Source organism: Bidens hawaiensis, unplaced genomic scaffold, assembly GCF_021521415.1.
Source record: "Bidens hawaiensis isolate Kalapana, Puna unplaced genomic scaffold, B.hawaiensis_p1.1 tig00030261_1, whole genome shotgun sequence".
Lineage (NCBI taxonomy): Eukaryota > Viridiplantae > Streptophyta > Magnoliopsida > Asterales > Asteraceae > Bidens > Bidens hawaiensis.
In genome coordinates this window covers 87,111-112,281 of record NW_027495044.1, presented here as the reverse complement: position 1 = coordinate 112,281, position 25,171 = coordinate 87,111, and the positions used below count along the sequence as shown (strand labels likewise).

At 38.7% G+C, this 25,171-nt stretch overlaps 2 protein-coding genes and 1 pseudogene across 2 annotated transcripts in view; 1 reads left to right on the top strand and 2 right to left on the bottom strand.

The window, feature by feature from the left end:
• LOC143580162 (bifunctional dTDP-4-dehydrorhamnose 3,5-epimerase/dTDP-4-dehydrorhamnose reductase) overlaps positions 1-17,737 on the top strand; it is a 103,877-nt gene extending 86,140 nt beyond the window's left edge. The window contains exon 3 of the mRNA XM_077063265.1: positions 17,710-17,737. The gene's annotated coding sequence lies outside the window, so the exon portion shown is untranslated. The remainder of the gene's footprint in view (positions 1-17,709) is intronic.
• On the bottom strand, positions 1,643-5,909 carry LOC143580161 (BTB/POZ and MATH domain-containing protein 3-like). Its single transcript, XM_077063264.1, has 4 exons — positions 5,409-5,909; positions 3,567-3,915; positions 2,756-3,026; positions 1,643-1,967 (listed from the first exon to the last, which is right to left on the bottom strand). Exons 1-4 carry the CDS (start codon positions 5,789-5,791, stop codon positions 1,867-1,869), a joined length of 1,104 nt encoding a protein of 367 aa, XP_076919379.1. The 5' UTR covers positions 5,792-5,909; the 3' UTR covers positions 1,643-1,866.
• Positions 10,537-23,022, bottom strand: LOC143580163 (putative methyltransferase PMT11; annotated as a pseudogene).
• Between the last annotated feature and the right edge of the window lie 2,149 nt (positions 23,023-25,171).

The following is a 25,171-nucleotide window of genomic DNA, read 5'->3' as shown; positions in this document are numbered from 1 at the left end:
CGAAAAAAAAAAAAAACTCAAAACAAGCCGTACCTTATCAACACTGCCGGCCCTAGTGCTTTCTTGACTCAAGCAAGAGTTTGAGGCCACAAAATTATTAAAGCCCCCATATTTTTAGAACAAAACTAATATATACATGGTTAGTTAATAAATTGCATATCAACAAATTGTTATATAAATTATGCCATATATATGTGTTAACCAGAATCATTTTATTTAGTGTTGATGAATACAATATATACAAAGAATAGGAACCCTATATACCTGAAAAAGAAGACAACATTAAAATACACTAAAGGAGAATTAATTGATTATAAATCAATACTAAAAGTAATAATTATATTTGAATTGAAATGCTATTTTTTTGGAGTGAGAACGTTAAAAAGTTATACATTGTTAATTAAATCGAAGAGACTTCAAGGCATAAAAATGGCATAATCAATCAATTGACATGGAAAATGCTTATACGGAAGTTTCTCTAACGTCTCTAGAATTCCAATCATCAATTTGGAAAGAAACAATGGCAAACTCTTCATCTTTTTAAAAGACTAAGAGTGTATTATTTGCTCTTGCAATTTGTGAACTATATTATGGGTAACGTGTTTTGGTCCTTTTGGAATTGCCGATTGCGATTGATTCGGAGTTTTGCATTTTTTATTACAGTTTGCCGATTGTAAATTGTTTATACTTTATACCGGTCCCGAGTGACCGAGGTCTGCAAGTGTTCTTTCGAATTTTGGATTTGCCCAATTCAAATATCATTGTATTTGAAGTTAGTATTACTTATTAGTTTATTACTTTATAATATGTAATCTACCAATTTTTATACTACAAACTTTGCCCTATTTTGGCCTAATATATAATCTGTTAGAATCAATAAAGCCCAAGCTCAGCCCGAGCCTTTACAAGCTTTTGTATTTTTAAGTTGTAACTAGAGGTGCACAAAGCGGTTTAAAACTCAAAACCGGTTTAGGTTGAAACCTGCTCGGTTTGGTCAACAAAAGTCAACCGGTTTATTACCGGTTTCGGTTCAGGTTGAAACAGATTTCTTACCATGTTACAATCGGTTTCGGTTCGGGTTTTGACCAGTTGTTGCCCAATTTTAGCCGTTTTCGGTTTGGTTAACCAGTATGGAACCAGTTTTGGTGGAGAAAATAACAAATTAATTACGAACCGGTTTCTACATAATCAGTTTCAAACCGGTTCGGTTTAGGTTTGATTTTCGGGTCGGTTTGGTTAGCCGGTTAATTTGAATTTCTATTAATTCTATATATTAATTAATATCAGCCAAGCCTTTGGCATATTTAAGGTACGGCAGACGAGCTAGAGCCGCGCTTTGGCTCATTTAAGCTCGAGCTGCGCTTTGGTTCATTTAAGTTTTTCTCAAATAGGCTCTAGCCACTCCAAGCCCGAAAACATAGGCTCAAGTTTAGCCAAGATTTAGTAACATAAGGCGCAGGCTTGCCTCATTTGCGCCCAGAAACATAGGCTCAAGTCGAGCCAAGCTCGAGTAATTAAGGCAAGGGCTCATCTCTGAGACCATTTGTAACATGTAGTGCATAATACCAACCAGTATGCCTGTTTTAACAATCATTCCAAACAACCAAAATACAAAACCATAAACTTATGCAAATCTTAGCAGTTTCGGATTACTAAAGCCGAAATTTAATTCAGTATCGATTACAATTTGAAATTAAGAAAATAGCTATAAGCAAGAAAAGATGATAAAATTATAGATTACATCCGTCTACGCATACGCCTGACATTAGGACCATCCTCAATCGACATCTGGGCGGCGGCTGCTGCTAAATCTAGGCCAATGATACTGCTGCCACTTCTCTTTCTACTTAGCCCCCCTTCACCTGATCAATCATCAACTGCCGCTGATGCAACTGTTTCTAGAAGCTCTGAGAGCAACAAAGGACATGTTTCTTCTACATATTTGAACCCTTCTGTTTGCATCACCGCTGCAAAAACGTAGCCTTAAATTCATCAAAAACCTACGACACTACAAGAGACTAGAATATACACAAAATCTAGACATAATATGTTTCTTCATAAGTGATCCAACAAGATTACCAAAAGGCAACATTTTATTGCACGCATGCACAAGAACAACTTTCTGCAAAGGCGTGCAAACAAACCACACGATTGAAACACAAACAATTAAACAAAAAAGGTTTTCTTGTTCGTGTTTGTTCGTTAAGAAAATGAACGGGTCCGTGTTTGTTGATGTTCGGTCGTTAATAGCATAAACAAATAGTTCACGAACGTAAAAGAACATAAACAAATGAGCATAACTAAATATAGATTATGGAGCATAAATAAGCCAACACCACATGAAAGTAAACGTGAACATAAATCTCCTGGACCTACAAATTTTAAGAAAACTAGACTAAATCGTAATGGGCCTAAAGCATTTAAGTAAATATAAAAGTTCATAAAACAAACCAGCTTAAACAAACATAAAAGAGCAAAAACAAATTTAAATGACTAACGTAAAGGAATGTTCGCGAACATAGCACACCGAATGAGACGTGTGTTCATGTTCTGCTCGTTTAACTAACTGAAAATAACATTTTTTTCATGTTCTTCATTTAATAAATAAATTAACTTACCGCCGAACGGTTCACGAACGGTTCACTGAACGTTCCGTTCGTTTACAGGCCTATAATTCTGCATAATTAACAATTAAAATATTGAAATTAATATAACCTGAACACTGGACCGCTCAGATTGTACGGTCAAAACGCACCTCCCAAGTTTGCAGAAGCAAATTTCAGACAAATGGTCTTAAGCTGAGAACACCGGTGTTGATCAGCAAGCGAAAGAGTTGTTGCAACTGTGTCAACATTAACTTCTCCACACAATTTTGCTTCACATAACTGTTTTAATCGGTCAAGACCAAACCGATCAGCAGCAGCCAACAGATGTTGGATCATGTTTGTTGATGTGGATTTTGACATCGAGCCCATTAGTTTTTGTGAATCCAGGAGAGTATCTGAGTAAATAAAATAAAGCATAGCCTGCAAACACGTTTGTTAATAACATTGACACATCAAAATTAGGCCTGCAAACAAACTGAACATTTCAGCAAGAAGTTTGCTATAGTTTGTTTATTTAATAAACAAACGGATACGAACATTTTTCTCTGTTCATTTTGTTAAACGAACGAACATGAGCGCATGTCTTGTTCATACATTTGTGTTTATGAACGTTCGTATAAGTTTATTTACATATTCACAAGTTTTTAAACCCATACACTTTAGTCAATGTTTACTCTTAGTTGGCGTTCCCTTAGTTATTTCTTTCATCTATGTTAGTTACGGTTGTTTGTTTACGTTTGCAAACCATTTGTTAATTTATACTGACAAAAATGAACAAGAACACACTCATTTATCTCTTAACAAACGAACACAAAGAACAAAAAGCTGTTTGTGCTCGATCATTTGTAAGATTGAAGCTAAATAAACGAACACAAACATGCTCTATGAGTCCTTTCGTGTTCGTTCAGTTCATTTACAGGCCTAATAAGAACAAAAGAAATTGTAATAAGCATCTATTACTTTAAAAATGGAGGGTTCAATATCCTCCAACACAACTTCATCCATATTAGGGTTTCCAACAAGCCCAAAAAACTGGGCTTTAAACACGGGCGATCGAGCAGCGAGTATCAACTTGTGGCACTTAAATGTCTCGTCACCAACACGAAAAACAATATCACAACCGGTTTCAGTTTCTAACAAGTACTTGAGACTTTCACCCATGTCGGATGGAGGTATAGATATCGTGAAATGTTTGGGCCCCTCGACACGGTTTCTGACAACACCAACAGTACAATGCATTGAAAGGCAATCATCTTTAAGATAATCAGATGCTTCCAAACTTGTCCTTCTGAAGAAACGTTTGTAACCCCTGAAATGAATAAAAAAATCTTTTACTTCCACATTGCAGTTTGTTGTCATACAAAAATTCTCTCAAATTAATAAGGGATGAGCATCTGGTACCAAGTACCGGTACCCATACCGTACCGATTGATTCGTTGTAGTATTCACTATTCAGTACCCACTTATCCAGAAATTTGGTATCGGTATTTTCGGTACCTCATGGCTTTTTCTCAGCAGGGCTGTAAATTAGCCGAACCGAGCCAGAGCAAGCTCGAGGTCAAAGTTAAACAAGCCGGCTCAGGCTTGGTTCAAAAATTTTAGCTTATTAAAAATATATACCATATATATAACATGATCCTAAAGAACTTATTCCCCAGTTAATACTTTAATTTTACAAATTCACAAAACCAAACCCTAATTCATCAAACTAGTAACATCACAAAAGCAAATAAACAACAAGCACATACCCATTAATCCATTATCCTCAATCCACCAACAATTTCAAGTTTTCAACACAGATAATTAAAAAAAAAAAATTTAATTACACATACCCATTATTCTCAATTCACCAACAATTCCAACCTTTCAACACAAATAGCAAAAGAATTAGTAACTACACATACCCATCATTCTCAATTCACCAAAAATTTCAACTTTTCAACAAAATAACAAAAGAATTAGTAGCCACACATACCCATTATTCTTAATTCACCAACAATTCCAACTATTCAAAAAAAATAACAAGAGAATTAGTAACTACGCATACCCATTACTCTTAATTCACCAACGATTCCAATTTTTAAACCCAAATAACAAAAGAATTAGTAACTACACATCCCCATTATTCTTAATTCACCAACAATTCCAATTTTTAACCCAAATAACAAAAGAATTAGTAACTACACATATCCATTTTTTCTTAATTCACCAACAAACTCAACTTTTTAACACAGATAACAAAAGAAATTATATAATTACACATACCCATTAATCCATTATCCGCAATTCACCAACAATTTCAAGCTTTTAACACAAATAACAAAAGAAATTATATAATTACACATACCCAATTACCCATTATCCTCAATTCCCAGCAATTCCAACTTTTAAACACAAATAAAAAAAAGATTAGTAACTACACATACCCATTATTCTTAATTCACCACCAACTTCAAGTTTTTAACACAAATACCAAAAGAATAATATAATTACACATACCCCATCACCCATTATTCTTAATTCACCACCAATTTCAATTTTTTTAGCACAAATAACAAAAGAAATCATATAACCACACATACCCAATTACCCACCATTCTCAATTCACCACCAATTTCAAGTTTTTAACAAATATAACAAAAGAAATCATATAACCACACATACCCAATTACCCATTATCCCCAATTCACCGCCAATTTCAGATTTTTAAAAAATATAACAAATGCATGCATGCATGCATGCATGCATGCATACATACATACATACATACATACATACATACATACATACATACATACATACCACATGCTTCCTCTGTACTTCAAAGTATACGGCCCACTCTCCAACGCCCGATCAAAGTGACTATGAACCTTATGTTTACCTTTACCACTCTGATCCAACAACGTCAGCTCAAACAAAGCCCTAACATCCGACCCATCACTCGCTAACGCAATAAACACCGACACATACATCAAATTGTCCTCCAGGTTCTTCCCATCCGGGTAAAAGTAAATCGCCCAGTCGTACCCGCCAACAGTAAACGTATCACTCGATATGTACTTACCGGCTCCCATGCCTTTGGCCAGCGAGTAGCCGCGGATTGTGAAGTCATGAGACCCGTTCACGGATTCGTTGATTGATTTGGATCCTGAGTGGATCACGGTGTCGAAATTGTTAATTAGCATTTTGAAACCCTAGCATATGAGTTTGGTGGGTTGTGGGGTTTGGTGGGTGGAATTGATTTGGGGGAAATGGTTAGGGTGGTGTGTGGTGGTGATTGGTGGCCGGAATTGGTGGTGCCGGAGGTGGAACGACGGTGGTGCTGTGGGAGGGTTTGGAACGGAATGGAATTGGAATGATGATTGGAATGGAATGGAGTGAATACGGGTTTTATATATTAATAGTTTTGGTCAAGCTCGTAATTTATGTGATTATTTTTTTTTTAACTTTTCTTTTCTTTAATAAAAATGTAATGTAAATGATTTTTTATTTTTAAAATGCTTATTCAAATCCACCATTTTCCCTTTAATTCGGTATTCGGTTACAGTTTTTAAGAAATAAGGTATAGATACGGGTATGGTTTTCGGTACCAATTTTCTAAATTTGATACCGATCTCATCCTGCATAAAATGAGAAGATTCGCAAACATTGATTTTGACTTATTGTTTAGCCGTGGCCGAATCATGGGTTGGCATATGGCACCCATCTTTTTATTATTATTATTTTAATGCTTTAATTTTTGGCATATATTTTTTTCTACACACTAAAAGCATGTTTGGAATTGAGTTTGAAAAATGTTTATTGGCTTATTGGTGTTTTCAAAACGCTTATAAGTTAAAATGTGTTTGACAATCATCTTTTTTATTTTAGCTTTTTCAAAATGTTAAAAAACAGTTTTCCAATGTAACATCTAGGAAAAACCCATACTTATTTTGGGCTAAAATTGCCAACTTTGAAAGTTGAAGGATAAAAAAAAATTTCTAAGGCAAGTAATAGGAAGAATGAGATAAGAAAAACAAAGCATTCTTATGTTAACGAAATAAGAAAAAAATCCATCCCACGTGGAAAGATGGAAGAAAAGGGAAGCATTCCCCATGTGTATAAATAAGGAATGAAATTTTCATCCCACATGAAAACAAGTAAAGAAATGGAAGCTCTATATAAGGAAACATGTTTCCATATAAATGTTTTAATGTGACTAATCACTCTCCATAGTCCTAGCGGAGGGTGTGAAGCACCCGACGCGCACGGACACGGACTTGGGCGTAATGTGGCGTTTTGATGGCGCACTTGGCACTTTGTACAAGGACTGGAAATGAAAATCTGAAACTTGCATCTTCGCGATACGCGAAGTTACAACATTTCAGCTATAAATAGAAGGGTGTTCGGCACATTCCAACTCACACCAACCACTTCACTTTTCACACGTTTTGCATCGTTTTGCGTGTCGACCTCGAAAGGCGTACCGACCTCGTGAAGCATGCCAAGCTCCGAAGCTCTGACGGTTTAAGCGATAATACGCGATATAGAGTAGAAGTACCGCTCGATCAGTCATAAGCATTTAACTCCAAATACCCGTACAAGGTAGGGGTTCTGATTAAATTATTATTTTATTATTATTATAATAGCTTAGACCATAGTTGGAGGTATAGCCCGAATCTTGATCACTGTTAAGTATAATATAGCTTTTCATAAGCACAGGTTATAATCTAATTATAGTTTCTTCATGATTAAGAAACGTAATCATTTATATACAAAGGGTATAGTTAAAAATAGTATTTCTTAATAATTAAGAAATATACTATTCATACACGGGTTATAGACAAAGTAATGTTTCTTCCTGAATAAGAAACCGGGTATAAATATTTCTTCCTGAAGAAGAAACTTGATATATAATTAATAAACAAAGGGACTAAAGGTCCACATGTTTTGTACAAACAAATAAATTATCAAGGTTATAGCTATACAAAACAGACTACGAGGTCTGAAGCTAGATCGTAGATATAGATAACAATCAATCAATCAATCAGAAAGCTGAAAACAGAAACAGGAATCAGTAACAGAAACTGATTTACAGACAGGGGTCAGTAACAGAAACTGATCAAATATACAGGAATTAGTGTCAGAAACTGATTACAATCATAAAAGGTGAATACGCCCTAAACTTTTACAACTCTTTTAGAGTCTGAACTGTTTACATAGGATTTACGAATCCTTAAAACTTTGTGTTACAATAATAAGAAACGGGCATACTCAGATTAAGAGTATACATGTGTCTGGATCCATACATACATGGTGACTCGGAGTTTCCCCGAGGCCATGCATATCATTAAACATGCCTCTGGTAGTCTACGGGACTGATCAGATAAATGATATTGTGTATATGATTAATTGTACATGTGCTTAGGTAATTGTAACCCAATTGAGTTGGGTGCCTAATGAGTATTGTCACAAATGTATTATTATTGTTTACACACTGGTATTATTGAGTCAGCGTCATCCACCGGCTGTGTGCTGACATATTTTTCCCCCACATTTCAGGAAAACTATAAAAGAATAGAACTGACAGGCAAAGACTGATAGAAGATTGAAGACAAGTCATTAAAGGTGATCTGATGACTAAGATATTTTATTCAAATATTATAAAAAATTATATTTTGAAATGATAGGTATTTGAAATATCAAAATGGGTATTCAACTCCCGAATTTATAATTCAATATTATATTTTAAAGAATTCCGATAAAACAAACCCACAACTCTGATATATTTTCAAAACTGGATACCAACTAACGGGCGTCACACCCAGGCCCTAAGTCGGGGTGTGACATCCAAAACCCTAAATCCTAGCTTTTCAAAAAAGCTTTTTGAAAAAAGCCAATAAATATTTTTCAAACTCAATTCCAAACACGCTCTAACAAACAACAGAGAGCGGGGGTAGTTTGGTGGTAAGTCTACCAAGTTTATATAAGGAAGACTCGAGCTGCAGTTTGCGTTGTATCCCTGAGGCCGATTTGAAGCCTTTTGTTTTTGTTTATTTTGGTTTTTAGTGGCTTTTCACTTTATTTTATTATCAACTTTTGGGTTTTCTTTGTTGTAATGAGTACACTAAAACCAACCAAGTTCTCGTCTACCACAACACGTGGTACAAATGCGATAAAACTGAGACAACTCGCGGGTAATCTTGTTCATTATATACAATCTAAATGATTTGATTATTAAGATAGCTAAGAAAGACTTTAATGAGAAATTATGATCTTTTTCTAGATATAGTTCATAAGAATATTAACTCTACACAATAATATACAAACACATTCAACATTTCTTTATTCTTATTAAGAATATATATACAAGACATGTTATATGCGTTTGTTGTTTAGCATATCTGTGTTTTATTAATGTATTATATATATGGATATTTACAATTTGGGATGGAATGATAATATAGTTTATATGTAGGGATGAGCATTTGGTATTTGGTATCGGTACCGAATCGGTTGCAAAGTTTTGAGTTTCGGGATCGGTACGGTACCGGTATTTCCCGAATTTTTACATTCAATACCGGTACCAGTAGTATTTCCCGAATTTTTACATTCAATACCGGTACCGTACTGGTACCGGTCGGTACTAAGATTTGGCGATTTTAGGGATCAGTATTTTCGGTACCTGTACAGGTCGGTACCGAGCTCATCGCTATTTATACGTATTTCATGTAGATCTATAATTCAATGAAAGTAAAGCTATGCATATATCCAATTATGTATAAATCTTTGAAATTTAATATGTAATTAAAATACTGATTTTTTTTATGTTTACACCATGGTTTTCTTATAAAACTTGTTATTTTCTATAATTCATGTGTGGTACAAAAAAGCATTATTTTATTGGGTTTTAAAATACTTTTTGATTAAACAAATGAGAACTCTCGCGTTGCCAAAACAGTCAATGGCCATGTGGAAGTGGTGCTTGCTTTGTTTAATCATTTTTAAAGTCCTTTCGTACCTATGTTGTCTAGTTTTTGTATACATGGTACCTGTGTTTACTTGAAAATCTACAAAGAATATTATCTAGATTGTTTTACTAGGGGGTATCAATTGTGTTGACTAGATGGGTTGTCAGTTGCGAGGTAGAAACGTTCAACCTGCACAAACATAAATATGTAAATCGAACATGCGCCATTTAACTGATTTATCTAAACAAGTTAAACCAGGTGGCATGCAATAATCAAGTGTTAGACAGGTTGTGAGAAATGAATTAAACGGGTCATAAACGAGTTATTAGGTTGACATGTTTAACTAAAAATCTTAGTGAGTCGGATCATTTGTTTGTCTACAGATACAAGTCTCACGCGAAGCAGGTGCTGTGTAGCAGGTATTTTCACAGAGATTATACGCGACTAATACTCGCTTAGTCGCTTATCATATAAATTCCTTTTCTTGTTAACACGATGTTATAGTTGCGTACGGTACGATTATTTGCATGAAACATAACATTACATGAGGTATGATTATTTCTGTGAAATGGCCAGGGTATATAAAACCATCAGAAAACTAAATGTTTCTGTATTTTTTTCTAAAAAAATTTTACATGTGATGCAACTACACGTTCAAGTTCAATCATTCAATTGAATATCGAGGATAAAAGAGCAATAAAGTAATTAAACCAAATAATTTTTTTTATTTTACACGTCTTTATCCAAGCTCGCGTACTGAAATTTATATACGTGTGAAGCAATACATATTTCAGACAGTTTTCTGCACTTCAAGATACGGCTCAACAACAAATCGAAGCCATCATTTGAAAGGATAAAGTTACTTGGAATGTTTTAAATTCAAAATCTTAAACATAATTTAATCTTACATACAAATAGTAACCGCTAAAAGATGTACATGTACGGTATGTACCTAGACAACTATAAAACTAGGAGTGGGGGAGCAGGGTGGTAAATTTTGTTTCACAGGTTAAAAAATTGCCAAGAATTGTTAAACAAGATTATTATTACTTGAGCCGTTTATCACATACCAGGATTTTGTAACCCGCATGGGGCCCCTGAGATGTATCTCGTACTGCCACACGCCAACCAATTGCGTTCCCAATATCTTCAAGTTCATTCATCAGTGAAACTGAATCCCGAATGTACACGCGTCCCCCAGGTCTTAAAATTCTGTTCATCTCAAGCATTATGCTTGAAATATTGCATCTAAAAAATAAAATTTATTATTAACTTTCTTTTTTCTTCAAAATATGCCCTAATCTTTTAAAAGGAAAAATACCTTTTTTGCTCGGTTGAGAAAACACCCGCCGCATGCAAGAGATCATAGGTTCTCGGGTAAGTGTCAAATGGCTCACACCTGTAGATTGCAATGGAACAATATTATAACTATTTAAGTTATTTACTCGGATGGTCCCTTTGAATATTTGATATGTCCATACTCCATACTGCAGGTGTGGTCCTTAAGTTTGACAGATTAAACGTATAGTCCCAACTATTTCGATAGTGTAACACAAATGTACCTTGGAATACATGGGTGTTACCTTTTACAGTTAAGTGCATGTGAAATTACACATTTGTTTTTACTTGTTCCTTTTTTTCTTTTTCAACCTGAGGGTATTTAGGTCACTTCCCACACATTTAACTGGAAAAACTAGTGGCCATCCATTTCAAGGACTATCCGTTTTACACTTCGGATATAGTTGGGACCATACGTGTAATGTTTCAAACTTAAGAACCAAACTTGCATTATGAGCAAGCCACATGGACCATCCGATTAATTAAGTCAATTATTTTTTTTTGCTATAGCAAAAATGGTAAGAAATTTGTACCAATCATGCAACACTCCCAACAGCCCCCTATCATAAATAACAGGCAACGTGTTTGGACCGCTAACAGGGACAACATTCATAACCCAGCAATCTAGTTGATTATCAATCAAGGCTGCTGCAAATCTGACACAACAAAAATATTAATCTTATGACATAAAAAAAAAAGATAAACTAATAACGTGACAAAAGAAAATAATATTATACCCTCCAAATCCAGCTCTCATATCCATCAAATTTCTGAGTTTGAATTTTTTCCAATGTAAAGACCGAACATAGCTATCGATTATTTCTCTCCAGTATTTTGATTCCGCTTTAAATAAATCTTTTCGAGACATAAACGCATCAAAAGTTATGGATTGGATTCTTTCAGGTGGATTATGCAATCTTGCGGGCCATGTGGTAATGTTTGCTCCCGATTTGTCATCGGGCAGTGGAGTGATGCATGGTTTTAAATCAACATACCTATAATGACAACTAGTTGATATAATCATTTTATTGAAATATAATATTTACTAGAAAATTTCAAATTTGAATAATATATACCTAACATTATCCGGGTTATCCTCGTGATCGCACAATGGGGGTCGGGTTTCTGGATCCCGGCCTAAATAGCAAGTGTTGTCAATGGATTTTTGCCATATTGCAATGTATCCCTCTTTTTTGATACGATTCCAACAAAGACGAGTTGTAAGGTTCATCATCTCTGAACGTAACAAATAAAAATGAAGTTATAAAGCTAAAAATTGTTATAAAAGATATAAGAATTAATTCCTTAAAAATGATGACGTTACCTTCCCATTGTTGTTCTAAGTGCGGTTCGTGCTTGTAAACTGGCTGTGCTGCCCAGACAAAATATCCTCCTGCCCGAAGTAGTCGGTTTGCTTCAAGCAGCAAAATCCCATCTACACATTGAAACGTAGGTAACAATTGATATGATTAAAAGATTATAATATTTCAAGAATAGAGAAACTATTTAAATAAAGTGATTTAGAAGGTTTAATAACTAATAAGTACACCTTGGGTGACTTTGACCCATTTAAGATAAAATTTTTAAACTGAATCGCCCATTCATAAGTGAATAGGCCAAAATTTCCACCTTTAACTAGGCTTGTAAACGAGCTAACAAGTGAGGCAACAAGCGGACCGACAAGCCAACTAACGAGCAAGCATGAGCCGACCTTAGCTTGGGCTCGGTTTGGCTACAGATGAGCAAATTTTGTGCGAGCAAAGAGCTTTTTGAAAAGGCATTTCTAACTAATGCATATGACTGAACATGATTGTATTTTGTTTTAAAATCTTATCATGCGATCAAGGATTTAAGTTAACCAGAAACATAAAACCAAACCGATATAACATAACCATGTATTCTTCTTAGCAACTAAAATCACCATAAAACCTTACCATCACGAGTCCAGTTAACTCTACATCTTGAACAATGAATCAAATCAAACGCCTGAGACGGATAAAGCAACCGCCTTGTTGCAAAAACCGCCACCATTGCGGGCACACCGCGCTCAAGCGCAAACTGAATCTGATTTTCATGAACATCTTTTGGAGCCACGGACAACGTGAGCACATCCCGTGAACTCAAATATGCACCAAAACTCGCCACACCACATCCCACATCCAACACAACACGAGTTTTATGCCCAAATGCAATCTCTGGAACCATCTACAAACAAAAATTGTAGGGGTATAGTACTAAACCCGGCTTACGACCTTAATTTATTATGTCTGGCTTATTTTATTATATGGACTAATACAATATTATTGGGCTGAGGGGGTTTTGTGGAGGTAACCCTAACTGGGCTAGGCCCATTAGGGTACCATGATGGTGGCCATGAGGCTCCCTATATAAGGAGGTCTCCACCTCCTTATTAAGGGTTGTTGTTCTCAATAAGAGCCATCACCATAACCATTTTTGTGTCTGTAAACAAGAGATCCTCGAGATTTCTTAGCAGTCACCTCCACACCCCCAAAAGCCATTGCAGATCTTAAGCTACCGGAGAAGAAAATCGAGTCGTGGTTCGTTCATCTCGAAGACCGGGGAACATCGTCATGGATCAGGTCAGATTCATTTCATGTTTCTTCATTGGCGCCATCCGTGGGACTGCAACGAACCACACTTCGTTTTTCGTCTCGGTCCTCCGATCTGTTCATCAAATACTCTAGATCTACGATTTCTTCTTTCAGATCTGTTCTATGGAAGTCCAAAAATCCGCAGATCTGAAAATATTTCTAGATCCGGAAATATACAAGGAGAAATACCACCAAACTTTGGAGAAAACCCTTAGATCTGTGTTTCTAAGTGAAATATACCAGATCTAGTTATGATTTTTTCAGATCTTGGTTCGTTTGAGCAATAGTCACATTTCATATTCATAGATCTATAAATCCTTTCAGATCTGTTGGTTTTTACATAAAACCTACATGATGTGGATATTCAAAATCTCTAAATCTATGAATATATTTTATGGTGTCATACAAAATAATAATAAAAAGTAATGAGGGCACTGTCTCATACAAGGGAACAAGATCTGAAAAGGTGACAGGAGGTCATATTGAAAGGCATGCACATGCTTTGCCTTGATTAGAGCACCAAACTATTAAGGGTTGGAAAATTGACAGAAAAATCGGTGTGCTCGCCATCCGCACTACGGCCTCCGCATAACCCATCCGCGGTACATAGGAGCATCTTCCGCGGATAACATAAACAGCTTCCGCAAGGCGTTATCAAAGCCTTGAGGGTCAACTTCAGCTTCCACAAGATAAGCTTCCGCGAGCCGTGAGCAAAGTTCCCGCGAGCCGCAATCAAAGCCTTGGGGGTCAACTTTCAGATTCTGCATGCGCGCTCCCGGCGATTACTCTCCGCCACAGCGGGTTGCATGCGCGCTCCCGGCGATTACTCTCCGCCACAGCGGGTTGCATGCGCGCTCCCAGCGATTTTACTCCGCCATAGCTGGCCGCATGCGCGCTTCCGGCGATTCTACCCCGCCATAGCGGGCCGCATGCGCGCTTCCGGCGATTCTACCCCGCCATAGCGGGCCGCATGCGCGCTTCCGGCGATTCTACCCCGCCATAGCGGGCCCCATGCGCACTCTCTACAATTTTACTCCTTTTGGTGAAACCCTTAGATCTATGTTTTTTTTTTCGAAGTGACATACGCGAGATCCGGTTCTGATTTATTCTGACCTGAGTTCGATTATGGTTGGATGTGTTTGTGAGGTTGTACTAGAAACGTCAATGGCGGTTGGGTCATATACATTAAAATGCGGACTAACACCAGCCAACACAGGCGATATGCGCTCTTGCGAGTGAAACTGTCACCACAAAATCATTCACGCTACCCGGAGAATGAAACTCGCCACCCGCAAGTTCTTTATCTAATACAAGCCCCCGCATGTCAACTTCAATCAACCGCGGATCAAAATCGCTCCCCGCGGATCAACTATAATCTCATGCGGGTCATTTTTTGCTTCCACGTTGCGAATGAAGCTTTATGAACGCTAAGGGTCACTTACCGCGGGTCACATGTGTGTTCCTTAGAATAAATTCCAAACAGCTGGAGGTCACCCACACGCATATCGGTGCTCCTCCATCACCACCGGAGCAACTAAAGTTAACAGTCTCGGAAAAACTTCGCCACCGCGGAAATATCCATGCTCCGCCGTGATGCATGCGCGCCCGCGAGTCATCACTCCGTCGCTATGCATGCGCGCTCGCGGAAACCACCATGTGGGTCGGAAGACGACTCCATGCCTTCGGTTTTACGCAGAAGACTCCGCCTCAATGCATGCGCGCCCGCGAGTAACCGCTCCGCCGCCATGCATGCGTACCGCGGATCAAAACCCCTTGCGGGTTGGAAGACGACCCCATGCGGGTCAAAAATAGTACAATATGAGCTTGGAAGACGACACCATTCATGGGCGCCGTGCTCCGACATAACAAACTCTGACCAAGGCGGGTCACCTGCAAGCTCCGCAGGTAAGCACCCGACCACCATTCATGTGCGCCGATGGGTTTCAACAATACGTCACCATGCATGCGAGCTAAGGATCATCGCGTCACCGTGCATGCATGCGTGTCCCGCTGATCAACTCTACGCCGCCATGCGTGCGCTTCCGCAGATGAACAATCCGCCGCCACGCATGCGCGCCATGCACATGTTGCACTCCACCGACATGCTTGCGCGCCTCTGCTGATAGTGCACTACGCCTTCATACATCATGCGCGCAGCCGCGCGTCAACACTTCGCCACCACGCCACGTGCCGCCACGTATCAGCACCTGCTGGCTGGCAATGCCACTCGCGGGTCATAAAAGCGATCCGCCTATCAACGCCTGCGGGCCTGCAATGCCACCCGCGGGTCATAACCGCGATCTGCGTATCAACACCTGCGGGCTGGCAATGCCACCCGCGGGTCATAACCGCGATCCGCGTATCAACACCTGCGGGCTGGAAATGCCACCCGCGGGTCATAACCGTGACCCGTGTATCAACACCTGTGGGTTGCCAATGCCACCTGCGGGTCGAAACCGTGATCCGCGTAGCAACATGAACACCTCGCCACCGTGCATGCGTGCAGCCGCGGATCAACACTCCACCACCTGTGGAAGACTTCGCCACGATGCATGCATGCGTCCCCGCGGATGAGCATTCCACCATCATGCATGCGAGGGCCGCGGATAATGCACTACCCCGCCATGCATGCATGCAGCCGCGGATCAACATTCCACCACCTATGAAAGATTCCAACGCCATGCATGCGCACGCAACCCTTCGCCATGCATGCGCGCTCAACTCCCGACATGCATGTGCGCTCAACTTTCTGCCGCTATGCATATGCGACCTTGGATCACCATTCCGCCACCGTACGTACGCACCGCCGGGATCAAGACTGCCACCATGCATGCTCGCCAGCGGGTCACCATTCAGCCGCCATGCACGCGCGTCCGCGGATCCTCACTCTGCAGCCATGCATGCACGCCCGCGGAAACCACCATGTGAGTTCGAAAGACGACTCCATGCTTTTGGTTTTACGTAGAAGACTCCAACGCCATGCATGTGCACGCAACCCTCTACCATGCTTGTGCGCAACTTTCCGCCATGCATGAGCGCTCAACTCTTCGCCATGCATGCGCACTCAACTCTCCGCCATGCATGCACGCTCAACTTTCAGCTGCTATGCACGTGCGCCCGCGGATCACCACTCCGCTGCCATGCATACGCGCCATCGGAGATCAAGTCTCCGCTTCCATGCATGTACACCGTTAAGGATCACCCACCACCTCCGCCGAGGAGCCGCGCCTCTAACTTGTTAGATCCACGGAGTCCGCTTGTCTGCACCGCGCTTGATAAAAAGCAAATTTTACAAAGTATAAAATGTCCAAGAAAGTTTATACACGTGCGAAGGAAAAACCCGTTTATAACCGCAATCCGGGTATCAACACCTGCGGGTTGGCAACGCCACCCACGGATCATAGCCGCGATCCGCGTATCAACACCTGCGGGTTGGCAATGCCATCAACACCTGCGGGAAGAGAAGTTAACCTCGGACTCCGGCAGGTTAAGTTATTGATGGCGTGTTAATCACTCATGGCGGGACCCTCTCGTTTCGCATGCAAGCTCTGATAGATCAACACAATATTCACCAACAATCACGGTAATCAAAAGCATCTGGTGGATCGCCTCGGGCTCCTGCGGGCTACGTGCAAAACTTCCGGTGAATGAATTCCACCACTATGGCTTCCGCAGACCACATGAAAGCTCCGAGTAAAACTAGGGCGGGTCGATTCCGCCTCCCGCAGGCATTATGCGTGATCCATACTCCCTCTAGTAGACCAACTCCACCACCAGTCACATGTGAGTAGACGTGCTAAAAGCCGTCCGTGGCAGGTCATATACGCGGACTGCAAGACGTGACAGCCGCTCCCGCGGGTGACATAAGCGCTCAGATATTCCAGCCCCGACACAGTGCCACCATGAAACACTAACGGCGTGTCATCTGGGCACTCACGAGAATCAACTAGCAACCATAAAGAGCCGCATGCGCACTCCCACAAGTTAACTTCAGCCATCATGGATGTATCGCGGGTCATTTCTGGCTCCCGCAGATCACGAGAGAGTTCCATAGCGGGTTGATTCGCGCCATTCCGCATCCGTAAACAACTTTTGCGGGTTACTACCGGGGCTCGTCAAGCTTCCGCATGGATGAAATTCACTCTACCACCATCATCGGGGACTGAAGAAGCGATCTGGATGTCTTTCGTATGATGAATGAAGGTGTTTTCTTGATGTATGAGTATATAGGATTTGCATGAAATGGCACAAAAAGTGCTTATATTAATGCAAAATATATGGCTACCCGCCAAACTTAAAGGTTGGGAATCCTAATAAACCCGCTCGGCTATGCGTCGAATATTAGGTTGGGCACACCTCATAATTCGCCTAAGGATGGAAGACATCCGAATATAAAGGCCGGGAGCCTAATAATATCCCACATGGCCACGCGCCAAACATAAAGGTCGGGAGCCTAATAATATCCCAAACGGCCACGCGCCAAACATAAAGGTCGGGAGCCTATAATATCCCAAACGGCCACGCGCCAAACATAAGGGTCGGGAGCCTAATAATATCCCACATGGCCACGCGCCAAACATAAAGGTCGGGAGCCTAATAATATCCCACATGGCCACGCGCCAAACATAAAGGTCAGGAGCCTAATAATATCCCAAACGGCCACGCGCCAACGTAGGTTGGGCACACCTTATAATTTGCCCGAGGATGGGAACCTTGTAATACATCCACTTTTAGTTGATATGTTTTTGCAGGTTCGGCTACGAGTCGCACAAGCACCTATGACATTATTATTATTATCTGGCCGTTTGTGCCTCCATTATTATTTTGAAAACAAGTTGGGATAGTCATCCTGCGTAGAAGAGGCCCTTGTGGGCCAGTCATTATCATCATATTATAGCTCATAAGCCGCAACTCGCGCAAGCTTCATTATTTTTATAGCTCGTAAGCTGCCTCGCGCGCAAGTTGCATTACATTATTATCGAGATGCGCACTCTATCTTTTATCAGGCCCCGCGCCACTATCGTTATGATGCGTGCTATATCTTATTCATGCCAGTGCACCATTATTATCATAAGGATCACAACATGTCACCATCATGGAGAAAACCTCTCAAAACTCAAAGACAATAAAGACAAGGCCGAAGAAAGGGGAAAAAACCGCCTCATATCCTAACACACCTTATGAAGTCCAGCGCTCCACCTAAACGCTTGCACGCCTAGGAGTAACACTGGACTTGGGGGGCTTGTAGGGGTATGGTACTAAACCCGGCTTACGACCTTAATTTATTATGTCCGGCTTATTTTATTATATGGACTAATACAATATTATTGGGCTGAGGGGGTTTTGTGGAGGTAACCCTAACTGGGCAAGGCCCATTAGGGTACCATGATGGTGGCCATGAGGCTCCCTATATAAGGACCTCCTTATTAAGGGTTGTTGTTCTCAATAAGAGCCATCACCATAACCATTTTTGTGTCTGTAAACAAGAGATCCTCGAGATTTCTTAGCAGTCACCTCCACACCCCCAAAAGCCATTGCAGATCTCAAGCTACCGGAGAAGAAAATCGAGTCGTGGTTCGTTCATCTCGAAGACCGGGGAACATCGTCATGGATCAGGTCAGATTCATTTCATGTTTCTTCAAAAATCAAAACTGTAAACAAAATGTTTAGAAACTAAAGTAAAATTATAGATATTATAGAAACTGACCTTTGAAATTTGATCTATGTACTCATCTGCACCATGTATGAACTGTGTGCCACCTCCAGGAAACCTGAACTTATCCTTATATACAGTAATCCAATTTTGACCACCTTTATATTCAGCTAATTGAGCATGTGGCATTGTTATACCACACCTGTGTTAAGCCCAAACCACAATATTATCACAAAATCAGGGCTAAATTAGGGGTGCAAACGAGCAAAGCTACTCGAGATCAGATCAACAAAAAGCTCGAAACGAGCCAAGCCTTATCGAGCCCAAGCTCAAGCCTTGTGTAATTTTAGGTTTAACTCTTTTGAACTTCTATGTATTAGTTTCACACTACATAACCGAGCTCGAGCTGAGCTAGGCTACTTTGTTTTTTCTCAAAATATATAAATTTAATTAACCACGCATAAAAATTAATTAATAGATAATAAATGACCCGAGCTCGAACTGATAAAATCACCTCGTCCCGACTCCGTGGCCATGGGATCGGAGCTTTGTAACCCTTGGGTGCCGGAACCAAACAATTCAATCCTTTTACGGGGCAATGCCGTTCGAAATTCTCTCCTTTGGCCGTCGATTTCAATCGCTTAATACCTTCAGCATTATCCATACACGGAATATACTCTCTCATACTCGCCGGACACTTTTCAAACTTCGAAACCCTAACCCTAACTGTATCATCCTTCACATCCTCCACTTCCGTCTCATTATTCCAACTCTCCACCGCATCAGAATCAAACTCACCGACCTCAAAATCATTCCTCATCACGCCGTTCTCATCCACTAAACCTAGTCGCAACACCGCCGGCGGCGGAGGTAACGGCGGCGGTGGAGACTGAGTAGTCGGAACTGATGTGTGATTATGCTGTTGATTGGTGGTGTTGATTAATGAAGTAATGTTGAAGGTTTTGTTGAGATTTGGGGAAATTGAGATGGTTAGGGTTTTGGTGTTGGAATTGGAATTGGGATTAGAGAAGGTGGATTGCTGGTAATTGTCGTCGGAGAATTGTTTACCGAAGTAGAAGAAAGCTGAAGCTATGAAAATGAAGGCTAAGGATTTGAGTTGGATTGAAGATTTAAGCGCTTCATGTTATGTGGTTATTAAGAGATTGAAGAAGGTGTGTGTGTATGTATAGGTTTATGTGTGATTGTGATGGAGTGGAGTTCTTGAAGAACAAAACAGAATGATTACGTCATGATTAAGACAAGTTTCCCTTCTTGGCTAGTTGTTTTATCTTATCATAATAAATTCATAATCATAATCAATACTCGATATTAAGATTGTTAATCTCATAGATAGATGCATTCAGCATTCTTATCCCAATTTAACGAGGTAACCGATATTATACATGTCTTTTGAGTGAGTGTGAAGCGATTCCAAATATAGTATAGTATCATTATTATTATTATACGGATTTCATTAACGCAAGGGGGTACGGTATAGGTAACATAGGTTGAAGGATAGAGGAGATGTTGAGGTGGCGAATAGTAGTAAAATGTGAAGTATAACATAGGTTGAAGGTTGAAGGAGAAGCCGAGGTGGTGAATGGTAGCCGTAAAGCGTGAAGTATAATGCATAGCCTAACATTTTGAAAATCATATGTTTAAGAAATAGATAAAGTCTATGACTCCTTAGATTAAGTGTAGTGGAAAGCTACATATGAGGAGATTTTCAACATGTTTGCAGGGAGACGACTTTCATTTTAAGATATAGTGGTTTGTACTTCACAGTTGCCTCACCACATCACACACACACACACTACACACATATAATAATAAAATAATATTATTTTCAAACTCTTACCTAGCAACAAATCTATCCTCCCCCAAGGGGGGGGGGGGGGTGGTAGCCCAATGCCAGGTGAATTTTTCTATAACATGTTAAGCTATAGTTTATTTGAACTTTTTGATAAATGAGAAATTGATGGGGTCAGGTGAATTTTTCTATAACATGAGAAGCATAAAACATAGTTTATCTTAAACTTTTGGTTGACAAGATAATGATGGGATCACGCGAGTTTCTGATGGCAAAGTTACGATGGTGGAGGCAATACGGCAATAGGATTATTTGATAGAAAAATAAGATTGTCAAAAGCAATAAGAATATACTAATAGAGAAAATGAAAAATAAGATTGTCAAAACCTAGTCACCGGCTTAAAGAGACACTTTGGCCATTTAATTGATAGAACCAACTTTTTGTGATCAAGAAAAATATTGTTAGATGTGTGAGATTGGAATTACTTGTGATCATGTTAGTGAAGAGGTATAAATAAATACATTGACACGTGTCTAACATGCATCTAGATGAAATGCAAACACCAAAAGTCAGGTAAATCCTATGTAGAAACACGCATCTATATGAAATGCAAAATTAACCGAATTACATAGAAGACAAGAAAACATGATGCCAAACGGAAAATGATTCATATGTCTAAATATATGTCTAAAACATATTGGTTACATGTAAATCAATTCAATAAAATTCAAAGTGATTCATCCTCAACGGATAAACACATTCTCACCCAATTTCTCAAAACGCTTTCACTGAAAACACACCACTTTAAACATCGATATTGCATACTTCTCAACTTTAATCAGTTCAAACACTTAGCTTATTTCGAAGCTCTCGTCAAGCAGAACGCAAACTCATCACCTAATAATTATATAAGTTACACTTAGAATTTACATGCACCTACATGTTAGTTAAAAACTATTTTTTCAACATATTTTCATCTATATGGTACGTTGTATACAATGATTAAATCATGTTCTTATTTGGCATCAAGTATTCGGTCCATTCATAGAGGCTACAAAAGCCATCTGCATTGATTTAGAAACAATACGTATCAAAAAGGAGAAGGGTGTGATAGGATTTGGAATAACCATACTGCATACATGTGTAACATATATGAGGATTCCGTGCATGTAATGACTACGGTCTACAAACCATACAGAATTTTCTACATTTCATTTTATTTCAAACTAGTGTTTACCCGGCACATTGCGTCAGGGCAACTGATAAAACCTTAAACCAGGGTGTTGTAAAACCCGAGCGTTATGATGGTGAGTTGACGTGAATTCGGACATTATCGATTAAGCTCGTTAAGGTATAGACAGTTAGACACCGTTGGTAAAACCTAAGCGTTATGTAACACCCCGCTTTAAGCACAATACGTCCGGGTGTAACGTATAGATCACACATAAACTCGTAACACTATGAATAGTGACAATAGAATTATTTTATTTCATAAAATTCGCAAGTACAATAATTCAATAATTAGACAACTAACATTACATCGTAATAAAACAAATATTATTCTTTATTTAAATATCCTAAGTCTGACTAATGATATTCGTCCTTAGCACTTTATCAGTTCAACCGAAACTCAAAACTTTGTTATTTTACCGACTCGATACCGATTTCTATACACTGATACCTTTCCTAGTGTAAACATTGTTATTTTACTACCCAAAGGAGCCAAAATATATGTAACACAAAACCCGAACATGTTATCCTTCTGTAAAATCAACTTACAACAAATAGAGAGAGAGAGAATATCTACGTGTACTAGGTCGAATAGACTAATCAGCTCAACGCGTTATATGATGTAACTATTTGATGGTTTATTCTGTTTTAGTGTTTTTGGTACCTAACATATATTATTTAACTGAATGCTTTATATCAAATCAAAGATCGTTAGTATAGCAACTATATGATACATTTTTTTTCTCACCTACATGTGCATAACTTTTATAGTTTCCTACCTGCTTTCAACAAAATGACACGTTTCTGATTAGGGTCAAACATTATGATGTACTTACGCGCTTTAATTACTTTTTCTATGCGAGTAAATTCAAACACATAAAAATATATTACAATAGACGAGTTAAGAAAATTCATATTCAAAGGTACACATAACACAATTCGTTAACCTATCCAATTAAAAGATTCGATTGAAAAAATAGAAAGTTTATTACCTCAAGTATGATTGTTCGATATATCGTGTTTGAAAGAAGTTCCAGAAGTCGTTGCCACAACACCCTAATGGATCATTTTAGCCTCGATTCTTGATCCCACCGTCGCCGCATCTACTGTTTTGCAAACCCTAAATTGGGAGTGAGCACGTTTGTTTTTAAAAGAAAATTAAAATAGCAATATTAATAAAAAAAAATAGGCGTTACTCAAATCGAACTCGTGACCCTTTTGAAGGGAACCCAAAGGGCGCTATTCCACTAGAGCAGCAGCGGTAACCTTTTGCTATGGTGTCGATCACTTTAATAATTGTTATGGAGTCGCTCAAAACTTTTCCAGTCACACCGTTCTTGACAATGTAAGCCCCGCCCCTTCTTTCATCAATGGAATCCCGTTGGTAGCTACTTTTGCAAAGGAATTATTGACATAACTGACCATCAATAATGCTTATATGTTTAGTTATGATCTCGAAATATTTGGGTCTATAAATTAGTTTCACGTGGTGAGGTAAAGAAGTGAAACAAATAGAAATAAATTATTTTTAAAAACTGGAAATATACAGTTGACTTTTAAATCGAAAGTCCATACCTTTTTTCAGTAACGAATTCATAAATTATTGTTTGTAAATTGTAAATGAATAGACAACAGCCGAATGTGGAAACCTAATATTGAAGTGGCCGGCTACGTGGCAAAACAAATTAACTAGTTAGCACATTGACCAGCTTATAAATTATGTAGTTTAAATATATATCGTTACACTTGTATGGTGTACCTAGCTCGCCATAAGGCAAACAAAAAGTCATGCACAAACGTGGAGGTTTTAAATACTTTGTAGGTGATTATTATATATTTTCTAGTTAAGTAACCTACATTTTCCCAGGCACAAAACATTCCAAACATTATTTTTTCGAATATTAAAGAGTCATCAATATTGGACATTTGGACCCCATATATCCACGTGTCTTTTCGAATAGTTACTTATTTCTGGCAAAGTTGTATATCTACAATGCAATTTATTTAAAATTAAACAACGATATTAATAGGAAAATCCCATAGCCATAAAATTTGTTGACTGCCACTAATTAAGGATTGGCACGTATCCTTTTGACGCAGGAAACAAAAATGGCGTAGGAGAAATGGTAACAAAGGAGATGGCACAAGAGACAGGGTGCATGAGGCGATATGTTGCACCATATATCGCATCAAAAGAAAACTTTTATTAAATGACGCAGGAGGTGAAGGGTTGTCACATAAGAAGAAGATTAACGTAGAAGTAAAAAGTCAAAAACGATAATTCACAAAAGTCAATGGCTATTCTCATAATTCCTTTAGCCAATAAGGCTAACTTCTTAATTTTTTTTACTATAACTTAGGGTGCTTTATTAAATTTCTTACTATTTTATTACACTTTATTTTCAAAATCTTAACTCTTTGTAATCAGGCCTTGAGGTACACCTTAGCGTCCAGAGCGTTAAAACTGATTTGGCAAGGGTTAACGAGTTGAACATCATTCTTTTCATGAGTTAATGGGCGTTAAAGACAATAGGAGTTAATGGGGGATTAAACCATTTTTTTAGATTACGATGGAGGTAAAAGATGGCAAAGTGGGTGACGTGAAGTTAAGAATGTGAATGTATCCCCTTGGCTTTAGATAAACGCGTTAAATCTATCATCTATACTAAGTTAAAGTTTAACATTATTTTTGGATAGTATTTTGTGTTCAAATTCACTAGAATGAAAAATTAAGAGATTGGATATTTAACAAATAAATTTGTGTGCCACTTGGCACCAAGGAAGGTAGGTATAAACCGATAAACGGCCTCTTTCTTGTAGTACAAATAGTCGATCTACCTTCACCCTCCATCCATAAATTCAACACAAACTTATCTCTTAATCTTCATATTCATATCTTCATTGATCAAACACTAACATTATCAAAAGTTCAAAACATAAATTCATTAAAACACTAATTAGTGTTTACAAC